The sequence below is a fragment of the Magnolia sinica genome, chromosome 3 (genome assembly GCF_029962835.1).
Source record: "Magnolia sinica isolate HGM2019 chromosome 3, MsV1, whole genome shotgun sequence".
Classification (NCBI taxonomy): domain Eukaryota; kingdom Viridiplantae; phylum Streptophyta; class Magnoliopsida; order Magnoliales; family Magnoliaceae; genus Magnolia; species Magnolia sinica.
In genome coordinates this window covers 113,450,551-113,473,244 of record NC_080575.1, presented here as the reverse complement: position 1 = coordinate 113,473,244, position 22,694 = coordinate 113,450,551, and the positions used below count along the sequence as shown (strand labels likewise).

At 41.2% G+C, this 22,694-nt stretch overlaps 2 protein-coding genes across 2 annotated transcripts; both read right to left on the bottom strand.

Annotated features, from left to right (window-relative positions):
* Positions 1-798: 798 nt before the first annotated feature.
* LOC131240786 (glucan endo-1,3-beta-D-glucosidase-like) lies at positions 799-3,281 on the bottom strand. The gene is made up of 4 exons (XM_058239248.1): positions 2,955-3,281; positions 1,836-1,864; positions 1,131-1,365; positions 799-963 (listed from the first exon to the last, which is right to left on the bottom strand). The coding sequence occupies exons 1-4, from the start codon at positions 3,025-3,027 to the stop codon at positions 932-934; spliced, it is 369 nt and encodes a 122-aa protein (XP_058095231.1). The 5' UTR covers positions 3,028-3,281; the 3' UTR covers positions 799-931.
* Positions 3,282-9,534: 6,253 nt separating this feature from the next.
* On the bottom strand, positions 9,535-19,615 carry LOC131240785 (protein NUCLEAR FUSION DEFECTIVE 6, mitochondrial-like). The gene is made up of 3 exons (XM_058239247.1): positions 19,125-19,615; positions 18,878-18,999; positions 9,535-9,789 (listed from the first exon to the last, which is right to left on the bottom strand). Exons 1-3 carry the CDS (start codon positions 19,277-19,279, stop codon positions 9,770-9,772), a joined length of 297 nt encoding a protein of 98 aa, XP_058095230.1. The 5' UTR covers positions 19,280-19,615; the 3' UTR covers positions 9,535-9,769.
* Positions 19,616-22,694: the final 3,079 nt, after the last annotated feature.

Here is a 22,694-nt window from a genome sequence, read left to right as displayed (position 1 = left end):
GTAATGGGTAGCAAAAAACTGAATTATCGAGGTACCTTGTTGCAGTGTTAATTAAAAGAGGTACCTGAATGCAAAAAAAGAAAAGAAAAAAAGAAGACCCAATAGTGAGGTACTGATTTATAAAAATTCCTGATTTTTATTTGGTAACTTAAGAGGGGAGCAGTCCAGTGTAAAACACATTTTTGTAGTGTATCACCTGGGGTCCCTTACACTGGTTATGTGTGAGTAGGACTGGTTATGTGTGAGTAGGTTTGAGTTGGAAGGCCCGAACAGGTGTGGATTGAGGTAGAAAAGACTTCGAGGACCTATAGTTTAACTGATGATTTTGTCCATGATAGAGTAGAATGGGAAAATAGGATTCTTGTAGCTGACCTCAATCAGTGGGGATAAGGCATTACCTGGGGCCCACTTCCCAATACTGTCAGATCTTGATCCCACAATGATAACTTTTGCTGTGGGTGTTTGACACTGGATACAGAAGCTAAATAGTTATAACCTATGAGCATCATACCTTCATGTGACACTGTTATAGTACCATGTAAGCTCACATGCTTCACAGTATACATATCATAATTATGAAGTGTGATGTTATCCACCGAATGCTCACCAATCTTATTGTTGTTTCAACTACAATGGGTCATGTCTTGATAATGACAATAGCATTAGTCAGACATCTTGCATCATCACCTACCTCCACAGTAGCCTGTCTTGCAAATGGTTCACAAAGTAAAAATCCCAAAAAACAAAGGAAAGAAATAAAGAGAACTTCCCTCAGTTTCTCTTTTGCGCATATCAATGTCTGCAAATAACAATCAACTTATATAAAGGGCTCCTTAAGTTTATCACATTTACAAAACGAAAATGGTGTTGAAAACACAAGCAGCTGAATCACATTGGAGTTGTTTGCAAACATGCAGTGTGGATTTTACTCCTACTGAAAGAGGTAACCACAGCTACCATAACCTGCAAAAATGAAAAGAAACCAATTCTCTCAGTGCTAATGTGTAAGATCTTGAATCCATCCGTCTCTCACCGAGTTGGATACATACAAAATATAAAAGGGAAATAAAAAAGAAGTGGAATTCAGCCTATATTATTACTGTTGCCGGAGAACTGAACGGAATGCTTACTTGGGTCAGTCATGACCACCAGAGCTGAGTTCTTGAAGTTGCAATTCCAGGGATTCCTGCCCTTGCCCTGGTAATAGAGGTTCATAGCTACAGAAGCATGGGACATGAGATTGTCTGGGTAGAAGCATGGCCAACCCTTTTGCAACACAGTGCAGTCCACCTGAGAGCAGGCGTAGTTTATGTTGGCTAGCAACGTCGCATCATCCGACGAAGGTTTCGCAACACACCAAGTTCTCTGTCACAATATTCACCAATCAATCCAATACTTGTTTTAACTTCTTTTCTTATCTTTTATTATTATTATTATTACAATACTGATGATGGACTGGTTCGAGGACTCGCATTTATTTTCTCAATTTTCAGGAAACAAAATTCAAAAGTCCTAGCATACTGGGGAGGAGTTTTTGTTTTTATTTTTATTTTTTGTCATTCATGTCACTATCAGATAATTAGACTATATTCAGAAATTTCAGTTAGTGGTATGTTGTATGAAATTCCTGAGAGTGCGCATGATTCCAACTCTGGTGGGTTTTAGTATTCAAGATGTAATCAAGCATCACTATTGTAACTTTCTTTCTGCAAACTCGTGTGATTTGGATGTTTCAGTTGATGGATGCATGCATAATGGTTTTTTTCCCTGTGATTTCTAACTTTTTTTAGATGTATTATTTGTATTGTCATGCAAAGATCATTAACATGAACTACCTGTCCATGCACCAACCTCAGAGTTCCTCCTGCAAAAAGTTAGATAAATAGATAAGTACATCCATGAATTCTAGATCCCACTCCTATTCTCTATCTTTAAACTCAGACCAGCTATGAGATCAAGATAATCAATTCAAAGATTCAGTAACTAAGATCTACACAGATTCTAAAATCACATTACAAATAGAGAGAAATATCATCAGAGAGGGCCGGCCTTTCAGAACCGGAGGATCCCATACAGATTTCAAGAAAAATTAGGCCTCTTAATCAAAAGCCCAGTTCAGAGTTTGGAGAAAAACTGACTTGGCAACAAAAAAGCCAGCTCAGATATCACACAGAAATGGAGGATTAATAATTTTAAGATCAATGTAGTTCCAGTTCTTATGAGAAAAGAGCTTGCAATTAAGGAAAATTCAGCTGAGCATTGAAGAAAAATTCTCCATCGAGGAAAACCTAAGTAAGATTTTGAAGAAACAGTCAATGGATGAAACCCCAAGAGAGGTTGACATAACCTGTTCAATCAATAATAATTTGTAGAAAATCCATTCAATTTGTTAAAACCCATTAGATCTAAAGGGCTTTCCAGAAAATGGAGTACTAGTGCAGATCTCAAGGGAAACGATGTCATTTTGTGAAACTACTTGAAACAATCTGGTGATAGATGGAGTCGATGAACATCAATTTCAGGTCTGAAGAATTTTTAAAATCTGAGGCTGATGCTAAGAAATGACCAAGGTGGATTCAATGCAACACAGTCATTGACGGGAATTTACACCATAATTGAGGAAGACTCAGGTATCAATCAAACCCCAGATTGGATTTTTAGCCACTCTCCAACTGGTAAAACTGTAGTTCAAATTTGAAGAAAAACTACCTAATTATGAAAACCCATTTCACATTTGAATAAACACTTTCCAATTAGTAAAAATCCAGTTCATATTCAGCGAAAAACCAGCCAAACTCCAAAAAGAAGAAGAAGAAGAAGAAGAAGAAGAATAAGAAAAGAAAAGAAAAGAAAGAAAGAAAGAAAGAAAGAAAGAAGAGCCACATTGGAGAAAGACTGAACTTTTGTTTCATTAGCTAGTGCAACTCAAAACAACCTTACAGGTTGGCTATTACCTGAGCTGAAGGACATAATCAGTACAGCAAGGAAGAGCATGGGGAGGGAGAAGGCTGGTTTTGCCATAGTCATGTAAAGAGAACTTGTCTGGCTGCTTGGATGGTGATTTGGTGGGGATATTTCGAAAGGGAGTAACAAAAACGGCTATATTTGATGGGTTGGTGTCTTGGATGTTGCTGAGTAGCAGTGCTGGGTGGTGGAATCTGGTGAAGAAACAAGACACTAGAAATTAGAAAGTGGATAAGACGGGCATGTGATATCATGTGTGGCTTTTTCCTTGATTAGAATCTCTTATTTTTCTTCTTGATTTATGGGTGTTTTGAGAATTTTAAGCACCAGCCTGTTTGGAAGCATTTCAAAATAAGTAGTTGGCTTAATTGAAATTCTAATTCTATCCATGCCCTCTGCTTTTAGGATCGGTAGCCCAATTGGTGGTGATCCAGGCCGTTCATCTTATGCACCGCATCATGTATGTGACACCATTTCAAAATTTGATTAATCTGATGGTTCTTGGAGATCGAAGCTTAGGATAAAGAATTGTTGTCAAAAACAAGATGAGAACTGCCACGAAACTGTTGATCGCTTGGGGTTTTCTTGCGTTTGCTCTAGGATCTCCAATACCGTTTTAGTTAGAATGTTTCTACAAAAAAGCTTGTGTTTGCTCTAGGATCTGCAATCCCATTTTAGATAGAATGTTTCTAAAAAAAAACTATGTAGCCACTAACATTAGAGTGTGTTTGTGGGCCACTCAAAGTGAGTTCATCTCATTTAGTTTAATCTCTAATACATTATTAAGATTAAAGAAAATGAAATGAGCACATTTTCAAGTGACACCCAAACGGGCCCTTAGTAGATTTTTAAAATATAAGTTTAAAAAATCGATTAGGAGTGCTAATCATAGAGACTTCTAGGATTAATACTTCATGATTTGCCACTAACCAGACAGACGATGGCCATTTGTTCTGATAGTTGCAACCATGAATAGTTTATTTGAATGGAAAAAGCAGACCAACGGTTCACATTCAATTTGAAAAATGGATCATTTTGGGTCCTGTGCCATGGGCCATCCAGGGTGGGCCCATTGGATGAAAAGTTGTGGAGGAGATCTAGGCAGACCACTAATTGGAATGTCCAAGCAATCTACCCCTTTATTCTGTCTTGTAACTGACATGGAGTTGTAGTAAGGAAACCCAATCTACATTTTGTTTTTAGGTGGTCCCACATGTATTAATTTAAAGGTTAATCGCATCTACTTCCCCTCAGTTATATGATAATTATATATGCCTCCTTTTGTTTGTATTATTATAGATGCCTCCCTCCATTTCAAATATTAATTGCAGATACCCTTGTAGAAGAAATCATCATCTAGTAGCACCATTATCTTTGAGCAATTACCAGTTTTACCCTTATCATAGTAATTAGTTGTAGGCTTGTAGGTGTAGATCATCCAACCCATTTAGTGTTGCCAATCTACCATAAAAATGGGGCATCCCAAATAGGTAGCTAATTACGTGATTTGTAGGTTTTTGGGTGGTTATCCATTGATTTCTATGGCGTGACCCATTGTAAAAACTGGATTAACCTGATTATTTCCGCATTCAAATTTATATGGTGGAGTGACCTTGCTAGATGGGTTGGATGACAATTATACATAACTGGGCCCCACGTGCAGGCAAAACAAACTCTTATTCTAATAAGGGTAGTTTTGTTATTTGGTACAAAGGCCCCTAACACTGCCAACGGTTCCAAACAAAGGGGAGGTATTCATAATAAACCAAAAAAACAGAGCGAGGTGTTTACAATTGTCATAAAAGGGGAGGTATTTACAATTATCCATTAATTTAGTGTGCGTTTGGTTGCACAAGTTTCATGAAATATCATGAAAATTTGTAACGAAGTAGACTGATTGATAATGAAATGTCATGATATTCAATAAACTTGGGTGCAACCAAACACACCCTTAATTGAATTTTACTCTTTTTACCCTTTCAACATGGATATTGCATCAGTGGCTATTTGGATAAGAGAAATAGAGGAATCTGGACTCTACACTCATTCCACAAGGCAACTGTATGGTAATCTGGAGGATCCCTTTGGGAGGGGGTGGGGCCCCCTCAAAATGGGCCACGACCCAAAAGTTATGCTAATCAAATGATCCTAATCGTTGGATCGGTGGCCGGCAGATGAAAGGTTAAAACAAAAGCAGAGACAAGTTCATTAATTTAGTCCATTCTTTTTTGTCTGAACACAGCAAGTGGTATTGGATCAATACAAGTACTGGGGCCCACCAGCTAATTAGGAATTGATTTTCTTTGGACTTAGGCACTACCTCTGGGTACAATAATTGCAGCATTAGATTGAATGTCATGTGATGGCTGGAAGTGGATTGGCAGGGGCTCCTTGGGGCCCACCGTGATGTATGTGTTTTATCCATGCCGTCCATCATTTTTCACAGATGGTTTTATGGTATGATCAAAAAAATGAGCCAGATCAAAGGCTCGAGTGAACCACATTGAGGATTGAATGCCCACTATTAAAAACTTCTTGGGAGCCGTAGAAGTTTTGATCAAGCCAATATTTGGGTTTTCCCTTCATCCAGTTCTATGTGACTGTATGAACAGGTTGGATGACAAATAAGAATCACAGTGGGCCCTAGGAAGGTTTCAATGGTGGGTGTCATTATCACTACAGCTTCCTATGGTGTGCTCCATTTGGGCCTTGGATCTGTCTCATTTTTGAGTTCATATCCTAAAATGATCTGAAAAAATGGATGGACGGTGTGGATGAAACCAATACATCATAGTAGGCCCATAGAACTCCTACCTCCCATCCAAGCAGGGCAGGACACAATCCACCTACGTGACTCTTGACTCCAAGAATGACTCCAAGAAAAATAGAAAAGAAAAGAAAAGAAAAGATTAGAAAAAAGATAAAGAAAAAGATAAAGAAAAAAACTTGTCTGCATCCTAAACTCTCTGATGCCAGCAAAGTTGTATTTTAAAAACATGCCTGCATCCTCAGCTATTTTGTTCCCTATCGATCAAACACCTCAGAAGACATAACAATGTCTCGTTTGGACGCACCTTCAAAAGGAACGTTTGAAGCTTAACCATCATTTTGAGCAAAATTCCCTTTTATATTGTGCATTTGGATGTACTTGTGCAAACCCTATTTAATTATCTACCAGTCACTTGATTTTGTTAATAAGAAATGAAAAAAATAAAAATAAAAATCATTTTATATAAAATACAAAAATGAAATGCCACAACATGTAAAGAACTCAAGATAAATGACAACATATGTAAGTATTTGTGGCTCATACATAATAATACATGAAGTGCTAAACGAGGTGGCACATGTGTTATATACACATTGCTTATTATCGAGTCTGAGCATCCCATCCTTTGGTTCGTGGTCCGATGCCTTTTAGGATGTTACCCATAATGAGATCATCGAGTTTCCCAGATGTAGTGAATCCTTCTACCACAGACGCGGCTCGGCCCGGCCACCAAGCTACCCCAGCTCGAACTCAACTCAGCTCTGTCCTCGAGCTTGACTGGCCAGCTCGGCTCGGCTCGGTCAGCAACTTGGGCCTAGGAGCTGAGTTCGAGTTTAGGTTTTAGGGTTTTTAATATATATAAAATATAATTTATTTAAATATATAAATATATACAAAATATTCATATTAAGTGAACCCAATCCAAGTCGAACTGAGTCAAGTTGTGAACCGAGTCAGTCAAGTTTGGTCTAGCTTGGGCTTGGCTCAAAAAATTTTCAAGCTCAAAAAGTCAGCTCGACTTGTCTCGAACCCAATTTCGAGCGAGTCAAGTTGAGCTTCTCTGAGTCAAGTTAACCGAGCTAGCTCGGTTTGTGTACAACTCTACTCACACCCTTCACTCTCTTCCAAACAGAAACATGGGATCATCATTACTTATTTACCAAACCATTTATGTTGGTTTAATAAAAATTAAAAAAAAAAATTTTAAAAAGACACACCCCCAGGGGTAGGGGGGGAATGAAGCTGGTACCAATACCTTTCACCGTTAAAGTATCTCCAATATAGGATTACAAAATGGACCAGCCATGGTCAAGCATGTCCAAGCCGACCCATGAGCTAGGCACCTGAGTCCAACCCAGGCCGGCTAGCGATCTCACTGGACCATACATGATACATGGCATGACCTCCTAGCTGAGGGTGTTAGATAACGAGGCCAGACCACACTTCTACTCAGACTCACGCCCTGGCAAGCAACTTTAGTAACCATGGCTCGGATTTCAGGGCTGGACCAAACTCCCAATCAATGAACCTCAAGGCTCAGCCCTAGCCCAGGTCAGGTTCGTGCTCAGCCAAGGCAGGTGTTTGTATTAGGTGGTGTTCGGTTCCTGAATTTTTATTTCACAGCCTAATAATTCCCTGATTTCTAAACAAGTTTCGTTCACACATTTTTATTTTATTTTTCTTTTTAAACACCCCTACAGAGTATCTACTCCTACAGTGTGCACATGAAATCCAATCCATCCACAAAAGGTGCACTCAATCACGTAATTAGACCCACCAAATTTCGAGTGGGCCACGGAATAATAAGCAATGCACCCAAAAAAAAATCTGCAAATTCACGCATGGCCCACCTGATGATTGGGTTATCCTATTTCTAGTACTTGGATCATCACATGATGGGGTGCACCTTTGGGATGTGTTGGATATCGTCATACTCACATGATGCGATCTCCACAATGCTTCGAATACATCCGCAGATGAAGGAAAATACATGAGGGCATTTTTGACATTGTCTTTCTTAGAACTTCAAAAAAGTCATGGGATTTTCTAGTAAATTCAGACTTCTTGATGAATTTAGTGATAGAAGCCCCCTTAATTTATAGATTTTCATTGCCAATCCTAATTAATTGGGATAAGCCTAAATGATGATTATGATGAATAATTTATATATTTTCATTATCTTCTAAAACAAACATCAAACACTACTACCACCACATAACACTTAAGAGCTTCCTTTTGGTATGATACCAGCCACCATGTGGTCAGTCCATGCCTCCAACGGTTATAAATTAAAAAAGATGGGGCCTGACCATTTCATGCCGGGACCCACACGATAACAATGGTCCATTGTTTTGATAGTAGGGCTTCAGTTGCTGGAAGCCCATATGAACATCTAGTTCCTCGAGTGTCAATCTGTGAAAAAGAAAAAAAAAACAAATGAATACCTCACGGAAATGCTAATGGTATATACATGCTCGGAGAAGGTGTCAACACATCCTGTCATGGGTTCATGTACGCAGGCCCAACAGATTCAAGGACTTGCTCTTTTACTACTGAGATTGACCACATGCAAATCGAATGAAGTGCGTGAATGCATTCGCCACCTATGAAAGATTTGCTGTGCTCTGGCTTTCTTTTCAGACATGGACACATTGCAGCAGTCAATCCACTGGAGACCTCAGATTTTAAGATTTGCTTGGAAGAGCATTTTTTGGGTTTTGTAACGCTGTTTCTTCGGAGAGGGTTCTTCTAACAATTCTTATAGGGGTCTTGTCTATCAGCGGCTTCTCTGCCGCCCAAAGTGGGGGAAAGAAGAAGAAGAAGAGATCCTCTCGGCATTGGGTACAAACTTGTGAGTCTATACTATCCAAACCGCAACACCACTGTCAGTGGAGCATACCCCAAAAAACTGCACTGACTGGATGATCTTACCATCCGACTTTCCTGTTGAATTTGGAGTTCCACACAGTTTCATTTTAACAATCATTTGGATGGCCATCGATTGAATGGTTAACAGCAGGACTGTGTTCAGTATGATTTTTTATGTTCCATGTTAATGAATCCTGCGGATTGGAAATTCTAGACCTGCGTACATGTTGGCTAAGGAAAATCTGTCAGCTTCCTAATCATCGGTTTCTTCATACATGTCTGTCCTAACAGATGAGTCACCAACCTGATCTCTTGACCAGGACATCTACAGTTGGATCGTCCTGGAGACCGTCTTGTTGGGAAGCGCGGAAGGTGAGCCCTCAAGATCTGACGGTCTACACGATGTTTGGAACCTTTTCAAAGCAGAAAAACGGTACTCCAACGGCCCGCCTATCTACTACTGGAGCAGATGGAACTATTCACACCTCTGATCCTACGGTATATAGTAGTCCCGGATTGCGATCTATAGATCAGATCGTCCCAAGGACAAGCTAAGATGGACAAACTCTCGTGCACAATGTTTCTCTCTCCGTATACTCTCAGTATTTTGTATATATCTCATCATGCGAGAGAGAGCGCATGCCTTTTTATAGGAAAGGAGGGGAGTTTGGATGAGACCATATCATCCGGTCTTATCCCTATCTCCTATCATAAATCAAATTCTATTTTGAATTTGAAATATAACAGAAAAGGAGAAAAGCCGGAAGATGCCTAAACTTATGGGACCCACCCACTAGTGATTGCTCACCAGTGGGCCCCACCGGCCTACGTCCAACACGTCTTGGATCTTCCACGTGCCAAAATGGCACATGCAAGCATCAAGATCAGTTAACAATTCTTTACTCAAGTGATGAATCTCATGGTCAACGATAAAAGCTAAAGAGTACTTGTGTGCTGCTGAGCATCAAGACAGGGTTCCAGAAATAAACAGAAGGATCAAGTCCTTTGTGAATCGGCACACAAAACACAGATTGCATGGAGATTACCAAGTAATTCATTTCTTCGGTTTCTGATGAGCAAAATTGACAGAAAAGGTCATGCCGATCATGCACGTCTTACCTAATGGATCAATCCATCGGGTACCAAGCAGCCACTGATGAAATACTGCTATAAAGGCATTGAAAGGCCTAAGACAATGGACAAAAGCTGGAGTTAGAAGATGCATAAATACAACAGACAAGAACATGGATTACCCACAAAAGAACAATAAAGAATATCAGACCAACAGGAGAAGTAAAGTGATTGAAAGGGTCTCAAAGCAGTGCTCCTGTGAAACTTAAGACCAAGAAAAGAAGTAAATGCATACAAATATGAATATCTCAAAGCAACAACAGCAATATAAAACCAAAAGAATGGGAACAAAGTCACCAGATCAATACAAACACAGACATAAGAAATATAGCAAAACAACATTGTGAAGTCTAAAACTCAAAAGTGGATCGTGATCTGTCACGGGTTTGAATCCGACTTGACTCGAGACTCAATTGACTACTCAATTGTGACTCGAGCATTCATCTATCCAATTTCACAAGGCACAAAAGAAAGAAACCCAAAAAAATCTACAGAGGCCTCTTCTGAAGGACTCTCATTCAGAGACATGCTTCTCAAATCAACAGGAAGGGCGAGCCCTCAAAATAATCAAAAGCTCATATAGCACAACAGAAACAGAAAGAAAAAGGGGCGAAAAAAAAACAGAGAAGAAGGAGAACAAAGATTCCACAGATCAGACAGAGAAGGAATTCGTGCTGAGGATTGATCAGGGAGAAACAAACAAATCCATGAAGGATATGCAGGACACGGTAGGGATAACCATGAGAGAACGGACATCCATTTCTCAAGCTACAAATTGGATAGATGAATGCACTAGAATCCGACCAGATATGTACACCATCAGACCCATTGGATCCAATGAGTTGTGGATCAAGGGGACTCCAGGTGTTCATCTGGACCCCCTGATGAATGGCTGGTTCGTTATATTCAGATGGTCCGATATTACGTGTTAAGAGATGGACTGAATTCTCAATGTTCGGCACAAAAGACGTTTGGATTCTCGTCTGGGGGATTCCTCTAGAACTATGGAAGGAGGAATTCTTTTTCTCCGTCGCATCTCTCTTAGGTACCTTCATCGAAATCGATCAGAAGACAAAAAGCGGTGAAGAAATGGCTGTCATCAGGATCAGGGTTAGAAAACAAAAGGGGTCTCCTTTGCCAAATCAGATCCGGGTTTCTGTAGACAATAGAAGCATAGATCTTCCGATTCATTTGGAATCGAAGGATTCCCCAGCAGCTAGATGGGGCAATCTATGGAGACTGAGGGAACCGAAGCTCTCTTCGTCAATTCTAGAGTCGGCGATAGAAGATGGTGAGGAGCACCGAATATCAATCCCATAACTCCAGCTGCCACATTCAATGAGATATGCAGCTGCCAGCATCCCGTCGCGACACGTGCCCTCAACACGGCAGCTTGCAACTCGCATCCCAATGCTCACGAGTCTCAAACCGCTACAATCGCGCCACATGGGATTGTAAGTTCAGAGGCGTTAGTGCCTCGAGACGCCGAACCGACGTTCTCGGTGTACGAGAGAAGGCCACGTAGCACCGTGGGGTTCGAGGCTACAGAGATATCTCCGCGTCAGGTCCAGGAGCCACGCGTCGAACCCCAAACGTCAGGTACCTCAAGGGTGGGACCCGATCCAAAGGAGATGTCAGGTCTGGGAGCCACGCGTTCGGTCCCGGAACCTGAGGTTGCAGCTTCGGACCCGTATTCGTACTCGGGTTCCGAACCTCGCATGTAGGTTGAGTCAAGTATCCACTCTTTCCTCGATCTCAACCTTTCATTAGTCCCAGCCCTTAGATGCGAAAGGAGTCTAATTCCAACCTTCCTGAGCCTCAAAGACCCTTTACAGACGGATCTCCCCCTAGACATCACGCAAATACGCTGGAATCTTCCTCATTCCGCTATCGCTATGAATTTCGGAGAAACAAAGCTCCTCAGCATGGGTTCTTCAAGTAAAGATGTGGGCCCCTTCGATTCCTTCTCTCAGGGGAGCGTTGATGATGAGGAGCATTCCGACATTCAGTCTTCCTCTGGCACGCACCCGATCACTCCTTCCTCCCCCTTCTCCGATTGGTCCGATCATAACCTCACCTCTCCTTTTCATGATAAATAGGGAGAGGGTATTATTGAAGCAGAACCGTTGCAAATCAGAGTTGGTCATCTAGATCATCAGGGGGTTACTCTGGACAACAAGAAGGATAACGAAGAAAGCAGAGCTAAACATATTGATGTTATTCATAAGAAGAAATGAATCAGGGACGCTATGGGCCTTGTCGGAAGATTCTTGGGGTTGTCTTTCGGGGACTGCCCTAAGGATTATATTGCATTATTTCAATGTGTTGAAACTCGCGGCAGACCCCTATCCACCACGAGATCTCCCAGGAAGCGTCTCTCCAGGTCATGCAGCTCAAGAGAACTCCAGCGTTTAGAGATGATTCGAGAATGTCCGTCAGCATCAGCACTGATTCAGGGCGCAAGGGTAAGCGGGGCAGTTTAGTTCTTAAATGAAAATTGTTTCTTGGAACGTCAGGGGAGTGGGTTCAAAGCAAAAAAGACTCTTGTGGGAGATACAAGCTTCAAATCATCTGTCTTCAAGAAACTAAAGTGCAACAGTTCGATGATCGTCTCATGAGCTCTTTATGGAAGGCGAAAGACATCAAATGGTCTTCGCTCGACGCTATCGGCAATGCAGGGGGCATTTTAGTGGCATGGATTTCTTCTAATTGGGTGCTTCAACAAAGTTGGTCTGGTAAATTTTTGTCTGGCTGGATATTATTCAGGATATTGTGTCTGGCTCTTCTGTTCTATTTATGGTCCTTCGGTTGAAGCTGAAAGAACAAATTTCTGGGACGAATTGAGCGCCTTTAGACAGAGATTTTCAGGCCCTTGCTGCTTTGTCGGGGATTTCAATTCAATCAGATTTGTAGATGAAAAATCGGTTGGTTCCAGAATCAGCCCAGCCATGAGAGCTTTCTCTGGCTGGATCGACGACAACGACCGTGTGGATCTCCCCTTGCTTGGTTCAAGGTATACCTGGACCAACGGAAGATTGAATCCAATCCTGTCCAGATTGGATAGATTCCTATTATCTCCAGAATGGATGGACATGTTTTCTTTAGTCTCTCAGTCAGTTCTTCCTAGAACTACTTCTAACCATTGGCCGATTCTCTTTTCAGTCGACGATTATAATTGGGGCCCTAAACCTTTTAGGTTCGACATCGCATGGCCTCAAATTCCGGGCTTTCATAAAATGGTCTCTGACTGGTAGGCTAGTTTTCAGGTTCAAGGTTTTGTAGGTTACAGACTCAATTCCAAACTTAGACTTCTAAAAGAAAACTTAAAGCAGTGGAAGCAGAAAGAATGGCGTTACAGAGAAGGAGAAATGGACATGATAATTTCAGAGCTTCAATCGATCAACTCGCAAGCAGAAGTTACCCCGATGTCGACTGATATCCTAGCTAGGAGAATTCAGCTCATTCAACGCCTTTCCTCCAGAGTTCTTGAAAATGAGATCTCTTGGCGACAGAAAGCCCAAGCGAATGGTTAAAAGAGGGAGACAAAAACTCTAAATATTTCCACAATTTAGCCAGCATGCACTCAAGAGCCAATAAAATCAGTAGCATCATTATCAAGGAATCCCGTATTGAAGACCAAAATACGATTGTTCTCGAGGCTATTTCCCACTTCAACAACTTGCTTAAAGGTGATAGCTGGATCAGACCTCGTTTTGATCATCTAGAGTTAGGCCATTTGTCTTCTGTTGATTCTTTCTCTCTGGAATCCCCTTTCTCAGTAGAAGTCAAATTGGCAATTGCTTCCTTAAGCGGTGATAAGGCCCTCGGCCCTAATGGATTCCCTATCCGCTTCTTTCATCACTTTTGGGAGATCATCCAAGTCGATGTCATGGATTTCCTGAGGGAATTCCATGAGTGAGGCGGACTCTCCAAAGATCTCGGGTCCTCTTTTGTAGCTCTTATTCCTAAAATCTCGGGTGCAGCCTCCTTCAGCGATTTTAGACCTATCAGCTTAATTGGTGGCCCTTACAAAATCCTGGCTAAGGTGCTGACTTCTCGACTGAAGAAGGTTATGGGTTCGATAATTTCTCCAAATCAATGTGCTTTCATTTCGGGTAGACAGATAGTTGATTGCGCTCTTATCGCTAACGAATGCTTGGATTCCAGCCATAGATCAAGTTCCAAAAGTATATTTTGCAGCCTGGATGCAGAAAAAGCCTATGATCATGTCGAATGGGGTTTTCTTCTCTATATGATGAAGCGCATGGGATTTGGCAATAGATGGAGCAGGTGGATAGCTGAATGTGTCGGTTTGCCACATTTTTCCATCCTTATCAATGGGTCACCGAAGGGTTATTTCAAAAGTTCGAGAGGTCTGAGACAAGGAGACCCTTTATCTCCTTTCCTTTTCCTCATTGTGGGAGAGGCCCTCTCTAGAATGCTTCATAAAGGCCTAGAAGCAGGCATTCTCGGTGGTAGAAGTGTGAAAGGTATGCACAGCTCGATTTCGCATGTTCAATTTGCGGATGATATATTGATTTTTTCTGATGCATACCCAACCAAGATGGACAACCTGCGTACTTCGATTCGCTGCTTTGAGGCAGTTTCTGGCCTAAGAGTTAATATGAACAAATCCAAATTATATGGGGTAAACTTGGAGGAAGAAGAGGTTAGAGAATTTGCGTATCAGTTTGGCTGCTCCTCGGCCTCCTTTCCTACCTCTTATGTTGGTCTTCCGCTTTGCATTGGATCTCCTCCTAAGTCTCTTTGGAATAAGGTTATCCACAGGTTTGAGAAATTCCTACCTAAATGGCAATGCCGCTTCCTATCTCCAGGCAGTCATCTAACTCTTATCAAGTCAGCCCTCTCAAACCTTCCTCTGTACTTTATGTCTTTATTTAGATGTCTGTCGTCAGTTTTGGCTTCAATAGACAAACTTAGACGCAACTTCTTATGGCACTGTAAAGAGGACATGAAGACACATCATCTCATGGATTGGAATCAGGTGTGCAAGCAGTTTCAAGAAGGGGGAGCAGGTATTAAAGACCTCAAGATGATGAACAGGGCCCTCCTTGGGAAGTGGATTTGGAGATTAGGGTTGGAAAGCAGCAGTTTTTGTTATCAAAAGCAAATACAGCAGCTCGGCAGGTGGGTGGTGGACCAAAGAATCGTCAGCTTATAGGGCCTCCGCTATTTGGAAAGGCATCCTCCGCCTTAAATATGAAATCTTCAAAGGTATTGGTTTCGAGTTAGGAAAAGGTGATAGAATCCGTTTTTGGAAAGATCCCTGGGAGGGGGATAAACCTCTTAAAGATCGCTTCCCGACCATGTTCCGCCTGCCTCCCAATCAAGACAGCCGTGGCCGATTGTTTCACTATAAAGGACGGGAAGATTGCTTGGAATTTGCGTTGCAGAAGAAATTTGGAAGACTGGGAGATTCCTGAACTAGTTAATCTGCTGGATTGCATCTATAAAATAATCCCAAATCAGGAGATTGCTGATAGAATCACTTGGAGACTGGATAAATCTTCTTCATTTATGGTTAAATCATTCTACAACCAGATTCTCTCTCTCCAAAATCCTATTGCTGAGCAATCTTCTGCCCATTTTTGGTATTATTCAGCCCCCCCAAAGATAGTGGCTTTCGGTTGGCTGGCTGCCAAAAAGAAGATCCTAACTGTTGATAATTTGAGGAAAAGAGGGATGGTGCTACCCAATATCTGTCTTTGTTGCATGAGGACGCAGAATCGGTTGATCATTTGCTTGTCCATTGCTCCTTCATCTCGAATATTTGGGCTGATTTTTCCTCTTGCTTTCAAGTCAATTGGTGTGTTCCGGGCTCGCGGACCTTCTCCTCAAAGCATGGCATGGTATCAGGATAGGGAAGAAGAAGACGCAGATATGGAGAATGGTTATTCTCGCTATAATGGTGGTCCGTCTGGATAGAAAGAAATGACATATGCTTTAGAAATTGCTCTAATTCAGCTGAGGTTGTTGGGTCAAAAGCTAAAAGATTGGTGATTGAATGGGCCGCTCAAGTAGATTCCTTAAAGGATGCTGATTTTCTCTTTTTAGGAGTTTAGTAGTTTCTGCTATCTCAGCGGATCTTTTCTCCTGTTTTTCCTTTCTTTGCTGTTTTGTAATTCTCAGTTTTTCTTAAAATATAATCGTTATCTTTCCAAAAAAAAAAGTACTGAGGAATCCACCACGATAATTATTCGAGAAGAAATTCTTTTACATTTTCTTATCCTAGTAAAAAAAAATGTCATTTCACTGTTGGAAGAAATGGAGCAGAAAAATGAATGGAAAGGAGAAGAAACAGTGAAGAGAAAGACTTTGAATTATCCAAATTAACATCAATCTATTCTATATCAACTGGACACACACTGAGGGTCAGTTTGGCAACCATGGTACTTAAAAACCTAAATGCACCAAAGACCTCACCACAAAAAATAAGTGTGATGATAATGGGCTGATATGCTATCACTACATTCGCATTTTGGGCCATTCTTTTGCAGACAGGAATATTAGCAAATCTCCACCTGCATTTTCTGGGATATGCCAAACAGCATCCCCTCAAAGAACACATAGGTTGTGGAATATTTAATTAACCCTCACTATCTGATACATCCAAACCAGCCCTGAACCTATCAAAAGCAAGGTAAGATGCAAATCCTTTCAAAACAAGTACATCCTGCAAAATGTACTTAACTAGGGAATCTTCAAAACAAGTACATCAAGAACCCATCAAAACACTACTTATTTTGAATAAGTAAACATTTTCTACCCTTTGGATTGAAGAGAATCTTCAATCCAAACGATTTCAAACCCAGACTGGATTGGACCACGTGGCAAAATCATTTTGGTTGTTAATCCATCCATTTTGGGAGAGAACTATCAAGTTTAGAGTCTTTTGACACTTTGATTGATCCAACAGTCAGGCTGTCAATATTGATCAATTTGAGGTGAACCATTTGGTTAGTTTTTAGTTTTTACTAACAAGTTAGGCAAAAGGGTCAATCCACCTAGGGCTTATTTCGTCTACTCCATAGGGCAGGGCCATTGCAACTTAACTTCCACCATTATTGACATTTGATTTGTAGCTATTTGAGTTCAACTATTGGTGTCTATTACTCCTCATTTTTCTTTTCAAAATTCTTCTCATTCAACTTCTCTTTTCTTCTTGTATTGGCATCTCATCTTCAGCATCTAATGTGTCAACTTTCTGGCCATGGCGACCTAGCTTTGTCAATTTCGAGATAAAGTGCATGAATTGTGAATGCTAGTGTCAGTTTGAATGTGAAGCATGCTGCGATTTGGACATTTCAGTGATTAGAGTAGTTTTTGAGATAGAAGGTATTGCCTTGTTATCTTTTGCTGCTGAAACTACTATAATTTTCTATTTTTTAAAAAAATGTTCCTTCCTGTTTTCCTCTATTCTTGTTTTACTTTACTAACACACTTTACGCCAAATTTGACAAAGCCAGGTCATCATGGCTAGAAAGTCAACGCATTCGGAGTAGAAACTGAGATGCCAATACAAGAAGAAAAGAGAAGTTGAAAGACAAGAACTTTGAAAAGAAAAAATAACAATCAGGAATAGACACCAGCAGCTGTACTCTAGTAGCTACAAATCCAATGCCAATAACGTTGGAAGTGGAGGCCCAATGGCCTAATCCCCATAGAGAGGAGAAGAGTAAATAAACCCTGGGTGAATTATTGGCACTGGCACATTGCGAAACCCAACAGGAAGAAGATTGATCGGATTGAGCCCCAATGGCTCAATGCCAATAATGTTTTTTTCAACTTTTTTTTAAAAATAACTAAAGTAAAAACAAACCAAACAATTTGTCTAAAATTGATCAATCTTAACAGCATCACAGTTGGATTACTTAAGTATCTAAGGACTCTAAACCATGGTTATGTAACGGTAACAGTGGGGCCCATTATGCAAATGGGACCATAACGCCTATTCTGAAAACAAAAAAGTGGTCCGTAATGTTCCAATACCAGGTCAATATATTTTCTTCCTTTTAAAATTTTTTTACCGTCACAGGGCCTTAACGGCCATTACAGCCCGTATCAGAATGGCTATAAGGCTAGTCATTACAACCATTCTTATCATTATTGCATACCATGCTCTTAACCAAACAGTTCCTCTCCTAGAATGGATGGATTAGCAACCCGACTCATTTTTCCAATAGTCTAGTCCAATGCAAGTTTTAAATCATTGGCTCAAAGATTCTCTTCAATCCAAAGGGTAGAAAAGTTTACTTATTCAAAAGAAGCAGTGTTTTCATGGCCTTGATTTAAGGTGGTGTGGTGGGCATGTCCCCGCATGTCTTGGATATTTCTTTTTGGGCTCTCTTGGCTTCCCTTCCTGTTAATTGAAGATAGGGTCACTCCCATAATCAAATTGGGAGGTTGTTCTGTTCTCACGTTTGGCCGCCTTTGATGTTTTTGTAATATTAGTCATCTTCTAGGGTGCATTTGTTTGCACCAAAGATCATAAAATTACATTACTCAGGTCTAATTTGGTGCGAAATTTCATCATATTTAATGAAATTTGATGCAACCAAACACACCCTAAAAAATCATCATAACAGCGCTATTGTTTTCATGTCCATGTGTTGTTGTGAAAGGAGTGCATTGCTTTTGATGAGAGAAATGCTGCCCAAACATTACAAAATCTCCACAGAGACACATCGCACGCATTTATGACATCCATAATTCTCTCTGGGCAGGCTTAACCATGGATGGGCCACAACCCAAAAAACCACACATTCAGATGATCCCAACTGCTCTAACAGAATTTTTTGTTCATTGACATAGAACTGTTGGTTGAAATTTTAACCATCCCATTTTCCCTCAAAAACACTCAAATCAAACAGTTAGGACGTTAAGATCGTTCATGGTCTATACATCCCAACCATAACACGCCCGTTCATGTAAGTGGTCCGGATGCCAAATGCGTCTGCAATGTGCATCCTATCAGGTGGGCCTTATATTTGAGTGTGATCTTAGCATCCGTATGCTCCACGAAAATAGAGTCTGATCACAGATCTGTCTCGATGTAACGCCATTTCTGAAACTACTGAAACCTATATCTATGTTCAAGTAGGCAATGTGAAAAGGCGAGATTACCTTCAGAGAGCCAACCATAGCCAGGGCGAGAGACGGGGAGCATTGAAGTGAGGAGAGCAGAAGAGGTGGCGGTGTGAAGCGGCATGAGCGACTCCAAACAGCAGCTCATCTCGATCGTCGACCTGATTTTATGCATTATGATCGACCGCAGCCGTTCCCCAATATGAAAGATTAAAATTTAAAAAGAAACACACACACACACACACACACACACACACACACACACACAGAGGAATGGTGTAAGGACCTGAGGAGAAACCGAGAGGGAGAAGAGGGGTTTCGGGTGGAGGACATGCGGACTAACGGAGAGGAGCTTTTGGCTTTCGCTTCTGTAGTGAGCTTTGCTGCTGCGTTCCGGATGGAGGCGGCCGGGCGCATGACGGACCTGGCAATCGTGGCCATTGGATTATGATTGCTCAGATTAACGGTTAAAATCAGGTGTGGGGATCTGCTCTGGAGAGAGGGATGGGATTTCGGTTTGCGGTTTTGTGATGTTAAACCCTACTAAAGGGAGAATGTCATGGGCAACGCACGCGTCCTGCGAGAGAGCGAGCGAGCGAGCGGGAGAGAGAGAGACCTAGCAATGTGTCGGGCTCGATCCGGGTCGGGGTTAGCCCCAGCCGGCTAACCTGACCGGCAACCCACGACGCAGGAGCGGATTGGGTACTACCTCCACCGGGACCTAGCTAGAGACAGACCGTCCTTTCGGGGAATCTGTGGGGGCGCACCGTGACGTATATGTTTTACCCACGCCGTCCATCCATGCTGAAAGATCATCTTGATGCAGGAGCTCAAAAAAGAAGGCAGATTGAAGGCTTAAGTCGACCACACCACTGAAAGGAGCGGAGATTGAAGTCTTACGGTTGAAAACTTCTTAAGGGTTGTACTTCTATAACTTTAAGAAGTTTTTAACCATAGGCTTTTAATCCCCACTGCTTCCTGTGGTGTGGTCCATTTGACCCTTCAATCTCCTCTTTTTTGGGCTCATATTTTTAAAATAATCCATCAAAATGGATGGAGGGCCAGGATAAAACATATAAACCATGCCCTGACACAACTATCCCTCTCTAGTTATGTCCTCGTGGGGGTAATACCCGAACCCCCCCAGGTGTACACAAGTCGATCCAAGTCGAGCCGAACTCAACTCGGCTCGGTCCTCGAGCCTGACTGGCTAGCTCGTCTCGGTTCGGTCAGCAACTCGGGCTAGTTCGAGCCAAGTTCGCTTGTGCAACATTTCCACAAACACATGGACTGCACCTTCAAAATCTCACTGTATGTAAAATGACAGCAACGGTTTTACATGTATTTCATCAAACACCTTGTAGGCACCTCATAGGTAACATCTAAATCAAGAAAAAACGTATTTGTTTCATATACATACCTTACTTGCCACAAGCCGACACTTGATTGAGTCATTTCCTCAAACACTTGGTGAGCAACATCAATATCAAATTAAACGAGTCACTGAACTGGTTCGATCTGAGTTCGATTCAAATCGAGTTGTCAGCTTGACTTGGCTCAAACTCAATTTCGAACCGAGTCGAGTCGAGCGTGCTAACCGAGCTAAATTGGTTCATGTACAACCATACTAGAGCTGGGCATGTCTGACCCGATTCGGTGGATTCAACCTGATCCGACCATATTCGACTTGATTCGAATCGAACCGACGACCTGGATCGGTGCAGATCGACTAGGGCCATTAAGATCAGTTAGTTTTTCGGATCGAGTTCGGATCGTGGTTAATCCGGACCGTTCCGAACCGAAATCCGAACCGAATGGATCTGATCCGGACCGATCCAATCCAATCCGGAGTGATTCTTATGAATATTTACCACATATATTTATCTTATAAACAAGCTGGATGACAAATAAACATCCCTGGGGCCTTATAAGTTTTTCAATGGTGGAAATCAATACTTCTACTTTTTTTTATGGTATGGTCCACTTGAGCTTTGGATATGCATCAATTTTGGCTTGAAAAATGAATGGACAGTGTGGATAAACCACATGCATTCACGGTGGGCCCCAACAGAGTTTACTCAGTACGATAAGAGCCCACCGAGTTACGTGTACAACACGTTAACACAGGTAGCAGCTTATAGCTGCCAGTTGGTGTAGATACGTGTCGTGCAAAGACGAGCTCACTGAGTTATGTGCACAGCATGTCAACATGGGCGCGGATTAGCTACTGACAGGTTGAGTAGTGAGAGTCCCTACTAAATTGATGTCACCAAGTTTCGCGGGCCCCACCATGATGTATGTTTTGTATCCACACCTTCCATTCATTTGGAGAGATCATTTTAAGGCAATATCTAAAGAATGAATTAAATCCAAAGCTCCAGTGGACCCCAACACAGAAAGCAGTGGGGGCAGTGACGCCCACCATTAAAAACTTCTAAAGGCCACAACCTGATATTTGTGTTTTTCCCTTATTTTGTGTCTTTTTAAACTTTTGAACAGGTTAGATTTCAAATAAACATTACGGTGGGCCTTAGGATAGTTTCAACGATGGGAATCACTCTCCTCACTATTTTCTGTGGCGTTGTTAGTGTTATAGTTTATATCCCTATCTGTTGTCAAATTTGTGGTACCAAAATCACTGTTATATATTACTTGCATAAGTGAAGCTCTCTCAAGGATCAACATTCATAAACAAGCTAAGCTCACAAGTACAAGGATCAATCTTGAATGCAAGAACTGCTCAAAAGACAAGACTCAAGCTGCAATACTTCAAGAAGAGTACAAGGCAGTTTGTAAAGAACTCAAGATTCTTTCAAGATTGAGCTACATCAAGATTTCAAGATTGACCTACATCAAGACTTCAAGGCTCATACTTCAAGGTCACTAGTTCCTAATGTTTCAATGTCCTTACTTCATGGTTGAGGTTTGACTGACCATAGGTTGACCTTAGAAGTAGGTCATTTTGGATACATAAATCGAATGTTTATTTTACATAAGTTTGGTCTGTTCTTCGACTAGTCCTAGAGTTGCTTCGACCAGTCTAAGAAATTCCTCAATCAGTCGTGAGTTTGTTACAAATTTCGGATAAAATCTGTTAGGCTTCGACTAGTCCAGGAATCTGTTCGACCAGTCGAAGGAACAGTGTCGACTGCATCTTCGACTTAAAATCCAGCGATGTTTTTCAGGTTCTTCGACCAGTCGAAGGAGACCTTCGACCAGTCGTAGGTGACCTACGACCAATCAAAGAAGACCTTCGACCAGTCATAGAACGGTCAAAGCTTATCCCGCCGGATCTTTCAAATATCTGTTATTGTTTCGACTAGTCGAAGAGCTCCCTAAACCAGTCGAAGACGCGATCTGCTCACCTATAAATAGTGCACGAATCTCAGAAGAAATCATCGAATTAATTAATCCATTCAAGCCAATCTTCGTCGAACTTCTGAGAGATAATTTTGTGCTCCATCTAAGCTAAGTGTGCTTATTTAATATTCTCTTTCCTTAGCTTTATTTAATTGATTTTGTTTCTGCTATTCCAATCTAATTTGATAAGAGGAATTGTTATTCCCTTTCTTTGGAATCAAAATCAATTAAGGCAAGCCTTATTTGGTTTAATTTAAAATCTATTAGAATTAGAACCATTGTAATTGAGTACTGGACATTGAACTTGGACATTCAATCATCTACTCGACTTAGTTGGGCTGCTACAACGAAGGAGATAATCAGGTATTTTACATTTAATTGTAAATTCCTTTCTGTTTTTGGTTTCTTTCAAGATTTGCCAGAAAATCTTGTTGTATTGGTTATCTGAGGAGAGCCAGGAAAACTCAGAAGTGGGGTTTTTTTAATTGTGTAAGCT